The following is a 16,295-nucleotide window of genomic DNA, read 5'->3' as shown; positions in this document are numbered from 1 at the left end:
TTATTGTACTCTCAAAACTGTCGCATACAGCAAAATGTCTCATACAATGAACTGTAACAATATACCAAATTATCTCGTACACCAAACAGTCATGGACTGAATTGCCACATACAATAAATCATCATTCACCGAATTATCTTTCGCCGAATTGAAGTGAACCGTTATGAAAAAAAAACTGAGTGAAAAATCCTTCTAGCTATTTTATAATTGTTTTTTTCAATCTTTTACAGCTATCTCACTCACACTTAATTCAACAGAAATTTTCCTAGTGGCTCACCTTTATTGAGTTTTTCCAGAGAATCCAACTTAGTTTTCATAGAAACAACTCCTCTCCTTCTTTTCTTCCATATTTCATTAATTTGCATTAATATTTAATTAAATTACATTTTGTAATAACATGGTTTGGAACAAACACAAAACAGATCCTTCAGAAAGCTTACAACTCAACAGGTGGGTGTGGAGTCGTGTACTACACTAGCTGCAAGCATACTGGACCAGTGTTCACAACACACTGCAGTGTGTCATAGACATCAGACTATGTTTCAGAAGGAAGGGGTGGGGGGCAGTTAATCCATTGAATCAGTTAAGCAGAGGTCAGTTGATCTGGCAAATCAGTTAAGCAGAGGTCAGTTAAGAGGGCTTCTACTGTGGTTAATTGGCAACCAAGGAGGCTGTGAATTTGTCTAAAGTAGAAATATGGAAATGTATTTCCCAAGCTTGCACCTGAGATGCAAGCCATTTAGTTTATTTTCATTTGGCTTGCAATCATAGTTCACTGTAGTTCATGAATAATGGACCAGTTTTCAGGTGATAATTGACTGGGTATTTTCACTACATATATATGAAGAGTAAATAATCTTCTTGAAGATGTAGCAGAGGCTAGATGCATCTGCATACAACTTCGGGATACTCAGATGCATATAATCTTCTACAGACCAAAGTGCTCTCTGAATAGTTCCACTATGCAGAGAGCACTGTGGTGAATGGTATATAGGTGCTGTAACTTGTTCCATCTAGCTGAAGTACACAGAGATCCATAATCCAACAAGACTTAGTCATACTTTTATATAACTGTAGCAATGTGTACCTGTCGGCTTCCCAGGACATTGAAGATACTGTGTGCAAGGTATTAAGTTTAGGCAACTAGTCTGAATTCGTGCAGGTTCATGAAAGTTGTTTATTATCTAAAGTTAAGCCTAAAAAAAGGAGAAATTTTGAAAAACAAGTAGAGAAAAATTTTAAATAGAGAACTGATTTGCAATGGAGAGCAGGAATTTTAAAGATGTATATAACAGTTGATTTTTTTTCAGGTATTCTATATCCATTATTTCTTGTCCAAGTTTCTATTCTGTTTATGAATAGCTGAAGCTGTCGCTCAATCATATTCATGCTTTGTGACTGAAATATGATGGAAAGGTCATCTGCATACATATAAATTTCCAATGGATCAGTATAGCTTTTGTGCTATTGTTCACCCTAAAGGGCAATTAGGGATACATTTACTATTGAGTCTTAGAAGGGGGGGGGGGAGTCTCCTTCGTGTTGTATATATATTGTAGATAGTCTTTATATCATACTTGGAAATGTTTTGAAAGAAGGGAAATTCTCTATAAATTGGGGAAGTTCCCCTCTCTGTATACTGACTGAAATAAATCTTGCAGGATTCTGAATCCCAATGTTGTATCAAAATCTTTCTCAAGATCTCAATTTACCATCACTATGTGGTTTTCTAATAAACAAATTTCATATATTTGTTTCAACTTTGACATGTAGGTTAAGGATCAATCTATTTTAACTAAGTCCAAATTTTTGAAGTAATAAAGCATTCTTTTTATCCCACAACCATGTAACTCTCCCATGAACCATTTGTTTGAAGATTTTACCTAAGAAGCTGGTGAATGAAATGGAATGATAATTATAATTTTAAGAAGAATATTTTCCTGTTTTGAGAAATGTATGAACAACTGCATGCTGCCATATGGATGGTTACAGGTTACTTAGAAAAATTAAATTACAAGGGTGGTTCAATAAAGAATCGCCCTGACCTAGCTGCAGAGGTGCTGGCCTGTTGGTTCTTGGCACAGATTTTAGTCCTCCTCTACAAAGCCACCATGCAGATTTACACATTTTTCTTATCGATGGATGAGGCTATGGATACCGTTTTTGTAGAAGTGGTGGGGTTGGTCTTTGAACCATGACTTTGTTGCAGAAATGAGTGTTTCGTCATCAGGGAAGTGGGTCCCCTGAAGAAATGATTTGAGGTAGGATTCCCCCCCCCCCAGAAGAAATGATTTGAGTAGACTGGATGGGGCAGTATTTCATATCCACAAGTGGCCGCTTATGTTGTTACAATTTCGGAAGTGTGAACTGGGGCACTGTCTTGAAGCATTCTCACACCTTTGGACAGCATGCCACGCCTATATGTTTTGATTTTTTCCCATAGTTTTGTGAGTAAGTTGGCATAATAGGCACATGTAATTGTTCTACCTTTCGGCAGGTAATCAGTCATTATTACACCTTTCTCATCCCAAAACACTGTCAGCAAGATCTTTCCTGCTGATACTTGCCTTCTTGGGAGGAAGGGGACCATGATGTTGCCATTCCATTTGACTGCTTTTTACTTTCAGGATCAAAATGGTGTATCCAACTTTCATCCTGAGTGATTAGATGAGAGAAAAAGTCTTCCTCATTTTTTTTTGGCACAGGGCTAACCTTGTGATTTCTGTTGTCAATCAGCCTTCTGGAAACCAGTCAATAATCGGGGAATCCATCTTGCACTCAATTTCCGTAAATGCAGTTGGTCATGAAGGACTGTTTAAACAGAGCCCACACTAATCTTCACCTCCTGGGACAATTCATGCACAGATATCCAGTGATCTTCCATGATTAACGACTCCACTTTTCTGATTGTGCTGTCATTAATGGCTGAATGGGGACTACCTGGAATGGGCTCAGATTCTACCGATGTCCGACCACACCTAAACTGCCTATGCCAGTGCTTCACAATGCCATAGGATGGGGCTTCATACTTACCGTATTTCCCCATGTATAAGACGCACCTTTTTTCGAAAAATTTGGGGTCTAAAAACTGGGTGCGTCTTATACAGTGGTTGTAGATTTTTTTTACTTGCATTTCCCACTTTTTTCGTGCTTGTTGTCTTTGAGCTCATTGTTTCGCACTTGTTACCGGTATATTAGGTTACGTTTTACCACATTCTGCCCAGAAATGGCTCAGAAAAGATTTTCGTACAGTGCTGAATTCAAGTTAAAAGTGATCCAGTTCAAGTGATTCAATTCAAGTGGACCAAACTTGAATTGAATTCAAGTTAAAAGTAATCCAGTTTGCAAAAGTGAATGGAAATCGTGCTGCTGAACGTAAGTTTGGTCCTCCTCCAACTGAGAAAACAATCCGAGACTGGCTACGGGAAGAAGAAACCCTACCGAAAACGCCACGGCAGAAGGCCATGAGAGGCAAGTCAGAAAAATCGCCTGATTTAGAGAGGGAATTGAAGATATGGATTGAGGAGCAAAGGGCAATTGGAATTCCTGTGTCCACGAAGCATGAGGCAAGGAGAACTGCTGATGATAAAGAAGTTACTGATTTCAAAGGGGGACACAATTGGTGCTTCAGTTTCATGAAACGGAATGGACTAAGCATGCGTAGACGCACCAGACTTTCCCAAAAGATGCCTGAAAGCTATGAGCAGAAGGTCCTTGAATTTCATCGTTTTGTCATTCAATGTCGGAAGACATCAGTTTGAGTTGGGACAGATTGCAAATATGGACAAAGTCCCCCTTCAATTTGATGTCCCAAGTAGCAGAACTGTTGATAAGGTGAAAACTGTAACTGTGAAGACAAGTGGACATGAAAAAAGTCATCATACAGTTGTTCTAGCTTGTTGTGCGGACGGAACCAAGCTGCCTCCTATGATTGGTTCCGTCCGCACAACAAGCTAGAATGGAATCAAGCTGCCTCCTATGCTGATTTTCAAACGCAAAACAATGCCAAAAGAAGACATTCCTTGAGGAGTGATTGTCCACATTCATGACAAGGGTTGGATGGATCAGGATGGGATGAAGATCTGGTTTGAGAAAGTTTGGAGCAGGAGACCAGGTGGGCTCTTACGCAAACTTATGTATGAACTGATCAAGCTCTTACGGTGCTTGATCAGTTCAGGGCACGCATAACAAAAAATACAAAGAAGATTGCTGCAGAGCAAAAAACAAAACTTGCCATCATACCTTGACATCCCAGCTCCAACCACTTGATGTCAGCATTAATAAACCCTTCAAAGCTGACATGAGAGACGAATGGAACCAATCGATGAAGTCTTCTGGGGACAATTTGAAAATTTGGGGACAATATGAAAGGTATAGGAAGAGAGAAGAAAACCAACTATAGGAGAAATTTGTACCTGGGTGAAAAGATCCTGGGATATCAAGATTGAGATCGTTGTCAAGTCATTTAAGAAGTGTGGCATTTCAAATGCCATAGATGGAACTGAGGATGAGCCAATATATGAAGACTGATTCATCATCAGACAGATGAGGACAAGCTAATGGATGGGAGTTTTGACAGTTATGAATTTTATGATGAATAAAACTTGAGTTCAATAACTTTATGTAATACATTTTTTTTTCAAATTTCAAGCCCCAAAATTAAGGTGCGTCTTATACATGGGGAAATACGGTATATACAGCAGATATCTCCTCGTGAATTTCTTTAGGAGATTTCCCCTTCAAGAACAGATACTAGATTACAGCTCTAGCTTCAACTTTGTCCACGATGCTACTTCATCACACATTCAGCTCTGTAAGAGAAAAACAAATTAAGACACAGGGATGAAATTTTACACCTTTAGCACAGAGATATATATGATGCTATACACAAAATATCATGACTCTGCAATATGTGGAAGTAGGTGAGGGTAATTCTTCATTGAACCACCCTCGTATACAGGGTGATTCACTACCAGTGCGACAAACTTGCAGGAGGTGTAGGGGGCACAAAGACAAATCGTAATCACATAGCATTGCAGGGTCCGAAATGGCTTCGTCATGCGGTAGAGGACGTTGAACGGCAGGTCGCGTGAACAGCGATCCCGCTAGAAGTCAGCATTTGCGAACCGTTTCCTGTTGAAGAAACCAAGTAGCAAAAGTCCTCCGGAGTGGATAATCTGCAGGCTCCAATGATTGGACGCGTTGCAGATGGTATGAACTCATTTGGTTTTTTGACAGTATCCTCCATACAGTGGATTGGGAAATACCCAATTGTTGGCCTATCGCTCGAGTACTCGTACTCGGATTGCCTTCTGCAAGACGTAGGACATTCTCCTCATTGTCTGGAGTCCTCGTTGTTCGCTCTCGATTCATGGTACCTCTCATGAAACAACCAGTCTCACGAAACCTTCTGTGCACACGTGCAAAAATCATATGATGAGGAGTACGCCTGTGCGGGAAACGTTCCTGGTACAAGCACAGAGCGACATGCACGTTACAGTCCGCAGATCCATATGCGAGGTGCATGTCGGCCAGTTCAACGTTTCAATACTCGTCCATCCTACTGCCTCGGGAACCGGTTCGCAAATGCTGACTTCCAGCGGGATCGCTGTTCACGCGACCTCCCGTTCAGCATCCTCTACCGCATGACGAAGGCATTTCGGACCCTGCAATGCTATGTGATTCCGATTCGCCTTTGTGCCCCCTACACCTCCTGCAAGTTTGTCGCACTGGTAGTGAATCACCCTGTATAAAGCCAATAAAGCAACTATAGAATCAGAATTTAAATTTGGTGTCATGTTATAATAAATACCTGCAGTGGTCTTAGGCATCTGTAATGGTTGTAAGTAGTTCCTCTTTGAAGAATGATAAATTATATGAAAGGTATAGGAGATGAGAAGTTCAACTTGCACTTTAACTCTTTGAAAATTAGTATTGCAGCTTTTTAACTGATGTAGTAGCAAAAGAATCAGTGAAAGGTTAATCTGCCATTTATTTAAAAAGATGAGACACTGCTATAGCAGCTTGTTTCACAACATAATGGTCTCCCATCAAATAGTGGGTGGTCTCTAGTTTTGAAAAGACCAAAATGGCATTCTCTAGTTTGTAAGTGTAATGTTCTAGCTTCATCTACAGAAGAGCAGCTCACAGCAGTGACCATTAAGAACACTGCATTTATTAGGCAGCTTAAATCTTGCGGGATAAAAAAAACATAAGAGAGAATGAGGATGGCTTCCTGTTTGTCACAAGTATAGTTACAATATAATGTTTTGCTGACTTTTAACTGCTGTTTCATAGATTTAAAACTGTTATGATATTTATGGCATATATTAGAAAACTGTTATTATAAAATTCATTAGCACTGTGATACCTTTTATTATCAACATTAAATCTGGAATAAGCACCAGTCATTAAACGAAAAAAATAAAAATAAAAATATATAAACATACAAGGCTATTACCTAAGAGCAGATAAAACAAACAAGTTAAAAGTTCTTAAGATGTACAGAAGACAGAATCCACAATCACCAGATTTCAAGTACAAATATTTTCACTTTATTCAAGGTTAAAAATCATATCTCATATCTGCTACTCACATGAACAATAAATATTGGCAATAAATGAAGAGTGCACTTTTGTGCTCAAAATCTCTGGCAATTCTCTACCTTATGTATATTTTCAGTGATTTTACCTTATGTATATTTGTAATGATTTTACCTTATCTATAGTTTTTGTGATTTTACCTCACGTATATTTGTAGTAATTTTAATTTGCGCATTTCTTTCTCATTATTGGTATAAAAAAAAAATTATTGGTATATCAAGATTTAATTGATAATTTACAATTTACTCAGCTTATCTAAAAATGTGCCTTTTATTACAATTCTAATTTAACTTTCAATCAAAATCTGTTAGCACTTATCTGCTATAATAAAATAATGGAAAAACAAATTATCTTTAAACTTTTATTTATGTAATCCTAGCTGAATTCTCTGAAATTCTGAACTATAATCCTACCTTTCACTTTTGATGCAATTTCACTCTCTGAACTAGAAACGGAAATTTTTTGATTATTATTTTATATAAAAAGTATGAATAGTCAGTATTTCAAAATATATGCTCTTCACTGTTTACACAACAGTATAACATTTGCAAAATTCAATACAGGCTTTCATAATAATGTAGACAACATAAAAATTAAATGCACAATAATGATACAATTATGTGAAAGATAAAATAAAAATTACTCCAAAATTCAAATAATTCTTAAAATTTATATATATTTTATGCAGACATCTTGTATGAATGACAGTCCAGTTGATACTAAAGTTCTTCCCATATGTTACAGAGTTCATTATAGTCTACAAGTTGTTGCATACATACATACATACATATATATAGGATTGTGATGAAAAAATGCCATGAGTTAGGTCAAAATGTATGTGTTTGCAATTCTGCCCAGGCATGATGGTAGGGACAATATGCTGAAAACCTTGTGGATTAAATCAAAACCTGAGAGAATGGTTCAAGGTTTTTGGGTTTGGATGGGGGAATTTATCTGCATGAACTACTCTAGCAGATAAATTAATTAATCAGAGGGTTTCTCTTAAAAGAATTGGAAAAATCTATTACTTTGCCAAATTCCTATAGACCAATAGCCTTATTTCTAGTAGTGGTTAAATTATGCCTCTTACAATTCAGGATTTCTACATACTTTTCTGATGCAAACATCAAATCGCTACTTCAATCTAGCTTCAAGCAGTGCCTTCCACAAAGATGTCATATATAAATTAAGCAGTGTTTCTGAGCCATCCAACATAAAAATATATATTAGTATTAGTAATGGCCACATGGTGCAAGACCTATGGCTTATGCTGCACCAGCCAAAAAAATTTTTTAAAAATAATAATAATAATAAAATAAAATAAAAAAAATACATAAAATAAAATAATAAGAATAAAAACAAATTAACAATAAGAAGAATAAAATTTTAAAAAAAATAATAATAATAAAAATTAATAAGAGAAAAGGAAATGGACAACCTATGCATTTCCCTCCTCCCTTAGGTAATTATCCAGCTGACTTTTGAATTTCCCCAGACTGTCAGCCTCTAACACCCATTTAGGTAACTTATTACAGTAATTTATAACTCACTGGCTAAAAGAAAACTTCCTGCAATCCAGTCTAAACAACTCCCCCCGTAACTTAAAATTATGGCCTCTAGTTCTAGAATCATTTATAACCATGAAAATTTCGTCCGTATTCATTTTGCTTATGCCTCTCAGAGCCTTAAACACCTGTCAGGTCCCCTCTAAGGTGCCTAGTTTCCAAGCTCTGCAACCACATATTCGAAGCCTTTCCTATATGGACGCCCTTTTGCCAATCTCACCAGGCGAGTTACCAATCTTTGGACCCTTTCAAGAAGAACAATGTCTTTCTTTAGGTGGGGGTCTCCATACTTGAACACAGTATTGCAAGTGTGGTCTAACAATAGCCTTATATAATGGGATTATGACGTCTTTATCTCTACTAGAAATTGTTCGATAAATCATCAATAGGACACCATGGGCCCTCCTTGCAACCAGTCTATAATGCTCAGAAAACTTCATATCTGACCGTATCATAATACCTAAGTCCTTTCTCCACTACCGGCTTTAGTTTAACTCCACCAATTGTATATGTTATTTTGGGATTACCGTTCCCCAGGTGCAATACCTTACACTTTGCTGGATTAAAGCATAGCTGCCATTTTTCTGACCATCTCTGAAGTCTATCTAGGTCACTCTGAAGCAGCTCTCTTGGTGGCAATCATTAACTACTCTACAAATCTTTATATCATCTGCAAATTTAGACATTATGTCCTCTATCCCTTCATCAATGTCATTTATGAAAATTAAAAACAACAATGGTCCTAATACTGATCCTTGGGGAACCCCACTTCTTACATCAACCCAATTTGAGAAATAACCATTTATCACACCCCTCTGCCTCCTGCCTTGAAGCCACCCTGCTATCCATCTAAGGATTTTCCCTGTGATTCCAACCTGTATCAGTTTATAAAGTAACTGCTCATGTGGGATTAGGTCAAATGCTTTGCTGAAATCCAAATAAACAACGTTGAAATTATTCCCTAAGTCCAGCTTTTGAGTGACCCTGTCAAAATAGCTAACCAGATTAGTTAAACATGATTTTCCCTTTACAAAACAATGCTGAGTATCCTTCAGAATTCCATTTCTATTTAAGTGATTCTGAATTCCACCCTTGATCACAGCCTCCATGATTTTCCCTACTACTGAAGTCAGACTAACCGGTAATTTCCTACTTCACTCTTAGAACCACCCTTATGTATTGGCGATACATTGGCACTTTTCCAATCCAATGGAATCACTCGAGTCTAGTGATGCTCTCATAATTAGCCTCAATGGTTCAATGCACTCACTTGCCGCTTCCCTTAAGATTATAGGGTAAATACTAACTAATCAACCCCAGGAGCCTTACTGGCCGGTAGGCTCAAAAGTTTTTTCATTAAATAAACGTGTGAAACTTCAACATTATTGATTACATTTTTTTCAACTTCACTCCCAGAATTTCTCATTGACGTGAAGGGTTTTTCTTCTGTAAATATCGATGCAAAGTAACTGTTGAGCTCATCTGCAACTTCAGCTGGGGTATCTAATACTATCCCACATCCATTACATTAAGGGTCTGATCTGGTTTGTCCTTCTTTGCATTTATATATGTGAAGAATTCCTTATCCCCCATTCTTTGCTCTCTTTGCCCGTGATTTCTCATAATCTGCTTTTGCCAGCCTAACCTTTTCAGAGGCATTATTACAGATCAATTTGTAGCTGTTATAGGCTTTAAAACTTTTTATTGCTCTGTAACTTTTCCATGCCATCTTTTTCTGCTCATGTAATTTGGCAACTTCATTATTCATCCAACTTGGAATCCTTCTCGTGGAGTATTTTTTTAATGGTATATAAGCATTCAAGGCTTCAGTGATTAATGTTTTAAAGGTATACCATAATTCAATTGTATTCGCTCTCTGTGAGAATCTACCCAGTTAATAGAGGCCATGTAGCACCTTAAGGCATTGTAATTTCCTTTCCTGAAATTATAACCTATTCCTTTGCCTTTAACTTCTGCTACCTCTCTCTTCATCGTCCACCGTAGAACCTGCTACTGGTTCCTGTACTGTCAGCCCTATTATGTATTATGTCACCTGGTTCATGGGTGATAATGAGGTCTATAGTATTCTTTTCCCTAGTACTTTCACTGATGTGTTGATACAAATAACAATAATCTAGTAGATTTAAAAATTTAGTCCCCCATATGAAGTTTCCTTCCCATTTGCTCCAATCAATTAGAGGCAAATTGAAATCATCCATAATAAGACATTCATGCTTACTTGCTCATTCCATTTGCATGTAGAGACTCTCATCATAATCTTCACAATCACCTGGCCTGTAGATTACTCCCACTCTCATTATACCTTTGCTTCCAACTATTTCACACCATACAGATTCTATACTAGCATGTGAAACGTCTGAATCTGGGAAAGCTAAGATAAGAAGCATGACCCCACTGCCCCTTCTATCTTCCCTGTCCTTACCTAAATACATTATACATACTGTACTGAAACACATCATCCCTTATCTCCAGGTAGCACCACATTCCTATAAGCCCTATTATGTCAACGTTACTTGTCCTAACCAGCAGTTCGAATTCACTCATTTTATTAACAAGACTTCTGACATTACTGTACACTGATGACCCAAAACATTATGACCAGTGAGTCATTATGTAAATACCAACGAACCAAACTGCAGGTGAACAACGATGCATGTGCGGGTCAGGACACAGTATACAAAACTCCTGATACTGAGCTCCGTTAATCAGTGTTACTCTTGTTCTTCAGATGGGAAAAGCAGCGGACTTAAGCGCGTTTGACAAAAGCCAAATTGTAATGGCCAGACGACTGGGTCAGAGCATATCCGAAATGGCACGGCTGGTGGGATGCTCAGTCAGCCGTGGTTAGTACCTATCAAAAGTGGTCCGAGGAGGGAAAACCCACAAACCGCCGGTGAGGTGTTGGACAACAACGGCTCATCGATGCTCGAGGTAAACAAAGGCTCTCCCAGATGGTACGTAGCAAGTGTGGCGCAACTCGTCAGTAATTGGAATGTTGGTGATAGGAGTAATGTGTCACAAAACACACAGTACATCGAACCCTGCTGAAAGTGGGGCTGCGTAGCCACAGATCGCTCTGAGTGCCCATGCTAACCACGGTTCACCGGTGACAATGCCTACAATGGGCATGAGAGCATTGAAACTGGACTTTGAGTGATTGGAAGAAGGTCGTCTGGTTTGATGAATCATGTTTGCTGTTGCACCATGTGGATGGCTGGGTACGTGTGCGTCATTTACCTGAGGAAGTGATGGCGCTTGGATGCACCATCCAAGTGGGACGAAAACAAGCTGGTGGCAGTGGTGTCATGCTTCGGGCAATGTTCTGCTGAGATACCCTGGGTCCAGCCATCCAAGTGCCGGGCACTCTGACATCTACCACCTACCTAAACAACATTGCTGACCAGGTACACCCTTTCATGGCAATGGTCTTCCCCTTTGGCGGTGCCGTCTTTCAGCAGGATAATGCACCATGCCACACCACCCGGATCGTTCGAGACTGGTTCACGGAACATGAAGAAGACTTCCAAGTATTGCCCTGGCCTCCAAATTCCTCAGACATCAATCCTATCGAGCATCTGTGATTTGGGTTAGAACAGCAACTCCGATCTGCAGCATCTCAACCATTGGGAGGAAAAACCCACGTTTCCTGTTGCCTTACAGGAGTTAAAAGATCTGCTGGTTACGTGTTGGTACCAGATACTACAAGACACATTTAGAAATCATGTAGCATCCATGCCTTGTTGGGCACGAGCTGTTTTGGCTGCAGGTGTAGGACCAACATCATATTACGTAGGTGGTCATAATGTTTTGGCTCATTGGTGTATAAACAATTAAGACTTAGTGTTCTTGTATAGTTAACAACCCTGACACACCCCTTAAAGTTATTTAAGCTCACTACCCTGGCATTTGCTACCCACGCATTTGAAACGCTTTTGCCCTCAGAACATCTTGCTACTATGTTCTGTTGCGGTAACAAATACTCTTGAGGTATGTGCAAGAGTTAATTTGACCAATACCATCAGATAAATGCATATCTATATTACCCTTGTCCCCCCCAAACTAGCAGTTTCCCTGAACCTTTAAGGTATCCTCAATAATACTGGCAAAAACTTTTGCACCAAACTTTGTTTAAATGTATTCCGCCTCTACAAAACAGATTCCTTCTACCTACAAGTGTAGGCCAAGCTGATAGCAATTTACCCCCAAAAAGCCTTGCAGAGTCCCTCAAGTCTGGAGTTAATCCACAAGGCTTTCAACATATAATCCCTCCTTTCGTGCCTGGGCAGAACTGCAGACACATCAACATTGTGACCTAACTTGTGACATTTCTTCAGCATAGTCCTATATTTATCTAACAAATCATCAGATTGTGTATACTTAATGTCATTAGTCCCCATGAATAATAATATTCTCTTTTCCCCCCCTTAAAATCTGACAATCTGTTGTTGACATCATTAATAGTTGCTCCCGGCAGACATACCCTGGTTCTAGTCCACCTACCCTTATTACAAAAAATATTTCCCGTTTCCCTGACAATGGAGTCTCCTAATAGAACCAAGTCCTTTTAAACCAGAGTAGTTTGCACTTGGTTATGCTGGGGCTCGAATTGGGAGTGCATCACTTGGTAGGTTGCTAGAGTCTTGAGTCCCTGACGAGCTCCCAGTTACATCATTCAAATCTTATTTATTTTGAAGGAATTTTGACCTCTTCAAAAGGATATTCTTCCTCTAATGGAAGAACATCCTTCACTCTCTCTGCTATATGGGCTGTCCATCCAACTTTTACCTTCTCACCAAAAGTTATTTCATTGACCGCTTAGTAACAATTCCATTAAGAGTTACATGTATATACAGAGTCTGTCCTAATGGTTCCATCCTAGAGCCATTTGGAACCTGGTCCTGGACCTTTCCTTCAATGACATATCTGCTTTTGCCAATGACCTTGTCATCTTAGTCCAAGGTTCATCCAAAGCTGAGACTGAAAACAGATCCACATCTGTTGTCACTGAGTTAAATTCATGGACATCTCTTCACAAGATGAAAAATCTCACCCACTAAAACAAAATCAATCCTCCTCAGGGGCACTCTCATTACTGCAAGATCTTCAATCATCAGCTCAATCAAGCATCTATACAATGTGCATGGCATTTGAATTTCTGGACAAAATCCTTACTTTCATCTTAAGTACATTAATGATAAAATCAAGAGGTTTGTGAGGTCAGTGCACCTCATGTATGTACCTCAACAGATCATAGTATATTTGAGAGAAATTTCTGGAACCACCCAGACATAATTTCAAGGGTTACCAGGAAAGAATAGGAATTAAAGGCAAGATCTCTATTCTCCTCCTTCTACTCCTGCATCTTCATCCCTGTAGTCACCTAAGAAGCTAGGTTCTGGTTCCACCATACTGACAAAGTAATTACTAGAAAGCACCTTGATACAATACAATGCATCATTCTTCTTACCATCACCTAGACCTGGAGGAGGGTGGTCTCCACTCTGGCCCTGCAAGTCATTACAGGCAAATACGGTGCCTCCGTAGCCAGGTAGGAAAGAGCAGCAGTGCGTAGCACACGCTTCTTGATTAGACCGGGGTTCGAGCCCGTCACCACCAAATACGGAGGATGTGGAAAGGTCAGGGAATGACCACCGCATATTCCCAGAACAATATGGCCTTAGTTGCTAATGCTCCTAAAAACCAAATAACAACAACAGGCAAATTACCCCTTGGATTTGGAGGAATCTGCTCATGCTATTGCAGCAACTCGTGGCCACATTCCAGGGAAGTGAACTTACCTAAAATAATAAATATACAGAATCAGGATAACCTCTACCAGAAGTCACAAAACAAACAGGTTTTTTCTAGCAAAGGAGTAGTTACCAAAGTTAGAAAAGGAGTTGATTGATTGATTGATTGATTTTTGATTTTTTTTTTTGATTTTTTATTGGAGCATTAGCTTCTCAGGCTATAATGCGCCAAGACCAGGTCACATATAAAAAATTTTAAACATTCAGTGACCTAATTAGTTAGGTCACTATGTCAAAATGTATAAAAGGTATAAAAAATAAATCAATAAAAATCACAATAAAATATAAATTTTATAAACGAGCAAAAACGTTTATTGATTTTAAAAAGCTAAAAACAGCAGACACATTGTCATTGTCGGATAAAATCTGACTGAGTGTATAAGGCTCAGTCAGATGTTTAAAAGCGGTAAAACGAGTATTGCTAAAATCTGGACAGTCAATTAAAATGTGTCTGATAGTTAAAATTGTGCCACAGGACACACACATAGGAGGGTCATCAGCCCTCAGCAAAAACGAATGAGTCAGATGGCTATGTCCTATGCGGGTCCGGGCAAGAACAACTTCCTCCTTACGATTCCTGCGCAGACTAGACTGCCACGGTTCAATTACAGGTTTTATATGATATAATTTATTCGCAGTCTGTCTATTCCACGAATCCTGCCACTGGGAATGTATATTTTGATGTATTATTTGCCTGTAGTCTGTATAGGGGACTAACAGGCAGTGGTTATTATTGGGGATTGCTGATTTGGCTGCGGCGTCAGCCAAATCATTTCCCCTAATCCCAGTGTGGCTGGGAATCCAGCAGAAGCGGATATCATATTCACGTTCATGCAGAACGTGAATCTTCTGCTGAATGCTAGACAGAACTGGATGAGAATTATATCTCACAGATATTAAAGCCTGTAACACGCTGAGAGCGTCGGAATATAAAATGAACCGTTGGTATTGGCATTTACTAATGTGATCCAAGGCTAACTTTATAGCGTGCAGCTCTGCAGTAAATATGCTGCATTCAGAGGGAATCTGCTCCGATGTAGTGCTGTCTCTAAAGACAGCAGCAGATCCCACATATGATTCCGCCTTCGAGCCGTCTGTGTAGACTGGCGCAAAGTCAGAATGTTCAGCTCGGTGTGCTGAAAAAAGCTGCAGGTAGACAGACGATGGAGTGTCCGACTTTCCCCAATTTCTAAGGGACAAGTCACATGCCGGGACATGAGCATGCCAGGGTGGAAGGGGTTGCTTTGGTGTTTGGGCAACCTTGTCTACCTTGATATTAAGTTCTTTGAGTAGCTCTTGGACACGAATACCAAAAGGACGATTGGCAGTCTTACGGGTGTTGTACAAATTTTCCCATCGTGGCTCAAAAACGGATAGCCACGTAGGGTGGTCTGGCAGGGATTTCAGTTTTAGAGCGTAGTTTAGAGACAACTGCTTACGTCGAAGCAATAACGGCGGTTCGTTTGCTTCGACGTATAAGCTCTGAACTGGAGATGTTCGATATGCTCCAATAGCGGTACGGAGAGCCAGATGATGGACAGGATCCAGCCAACGAAGTACATTGTCTCTGGCCGAATTGTATACCAGGGACCCGTAATCTAGTCTGGATCGTACAAGTGCACGGTAGATGCGTAGTAGGGTGCATCGATCCGCACCCCAAGATGTAGAGGAAAGAGAGCGTAGAATATTCAGCCCTCTTGTGCACTTTGTGCGGAGTTGACGGATGTGATCCAGAAAGGTCAACTTTTTGTCAAATACGAGTCCCAAGAATTTTGTATCCGCTGCTACTGGAATAGCATTTTGTCCGAGCCTTAATTCAGGTTCAGGATGAAGATTACGCTTACGACAAAAGTGTACGCAAACGGTCTTCTCCGGTGAGAACCTGAAGCCATTTGCAAGTGCCCAGGAGTTGAGGCGATCAATGGCTTTCTGCAGTTGTCTTTCAATAACCCTCATGTTGCATGACTGACAAAATATGCTAAAGTCATCAACATAGAGGGCACTGTTTTAGAAAAGGAGTAGACTTCTTCATACCAAAAAAAATTATTGTCAACAAAAAGTTGAAATCATGGTTCATTCCAGGTTTATAAACCAGGTTTTTTTTTTCTATCAGGTCCAGAACCCTTTCAGACAAATTTTGTTCTCCTTTGGATTACTGATAACCTTAGCTGCTCCTGTGGACACAATGAGGACTGAGACCATGTCCTCTTCCACTGCCAGATGTACCATCAGGCAAGTCAAGCTCTTCAAATGCCACTGGAGACTTCATATCATCCCCAGATACACACACATTGATT

At 39.5% G+C, this 16,295-nt stretch overlaps 1 protein-coding gene across 3 annotated transcripts in view; it reads right to left on the bottom strand.

Annotated features, from left to right (window-relative positions):
- The window catches only part of LOC150085473 (uncharacterized), a 620,530-nt gene that overhangs the window by 495,460 nt on the left and 108,775 nt on the right, over positions 1–16,295 (bottom strand). For all 3 annotated transcript variants that reach the window (XM_090374054.1, XM_090374052.1, XM_090374053.1), the window contains exon 4: positions 7,016–7,047. In XM_090374054.1, the coding sequence (XP_090230180.1) occupies positions 7,016–7,047 (32 nt within the window). The remainder of the gene's footprint in view (positions 1–7,015; positions 7,048–16,295) is intronic.

This window comes from Mastigoproctus giganteus, chromosome 5 (genome assembly GCF_048544385.1).
Source record: "Mastigoproctus giganteus isolate SK-2022 chromosome 5, ASM4854438v1, whole genome shotgun sequence".
Taxonomy (NCBI): domain Eukaryota; kingdom Metazoa; phylum Arthropoda; class Arachnida; order Uropygi; family Thelyphonidae; genus Mastigoproctus; species Mastigoproctus giganteus.
The sequence above is the reverse complement of the archived record's forward strand: the minus strand, read 5'-3'. Positions and strand labels throughout refer to the sequence as shown.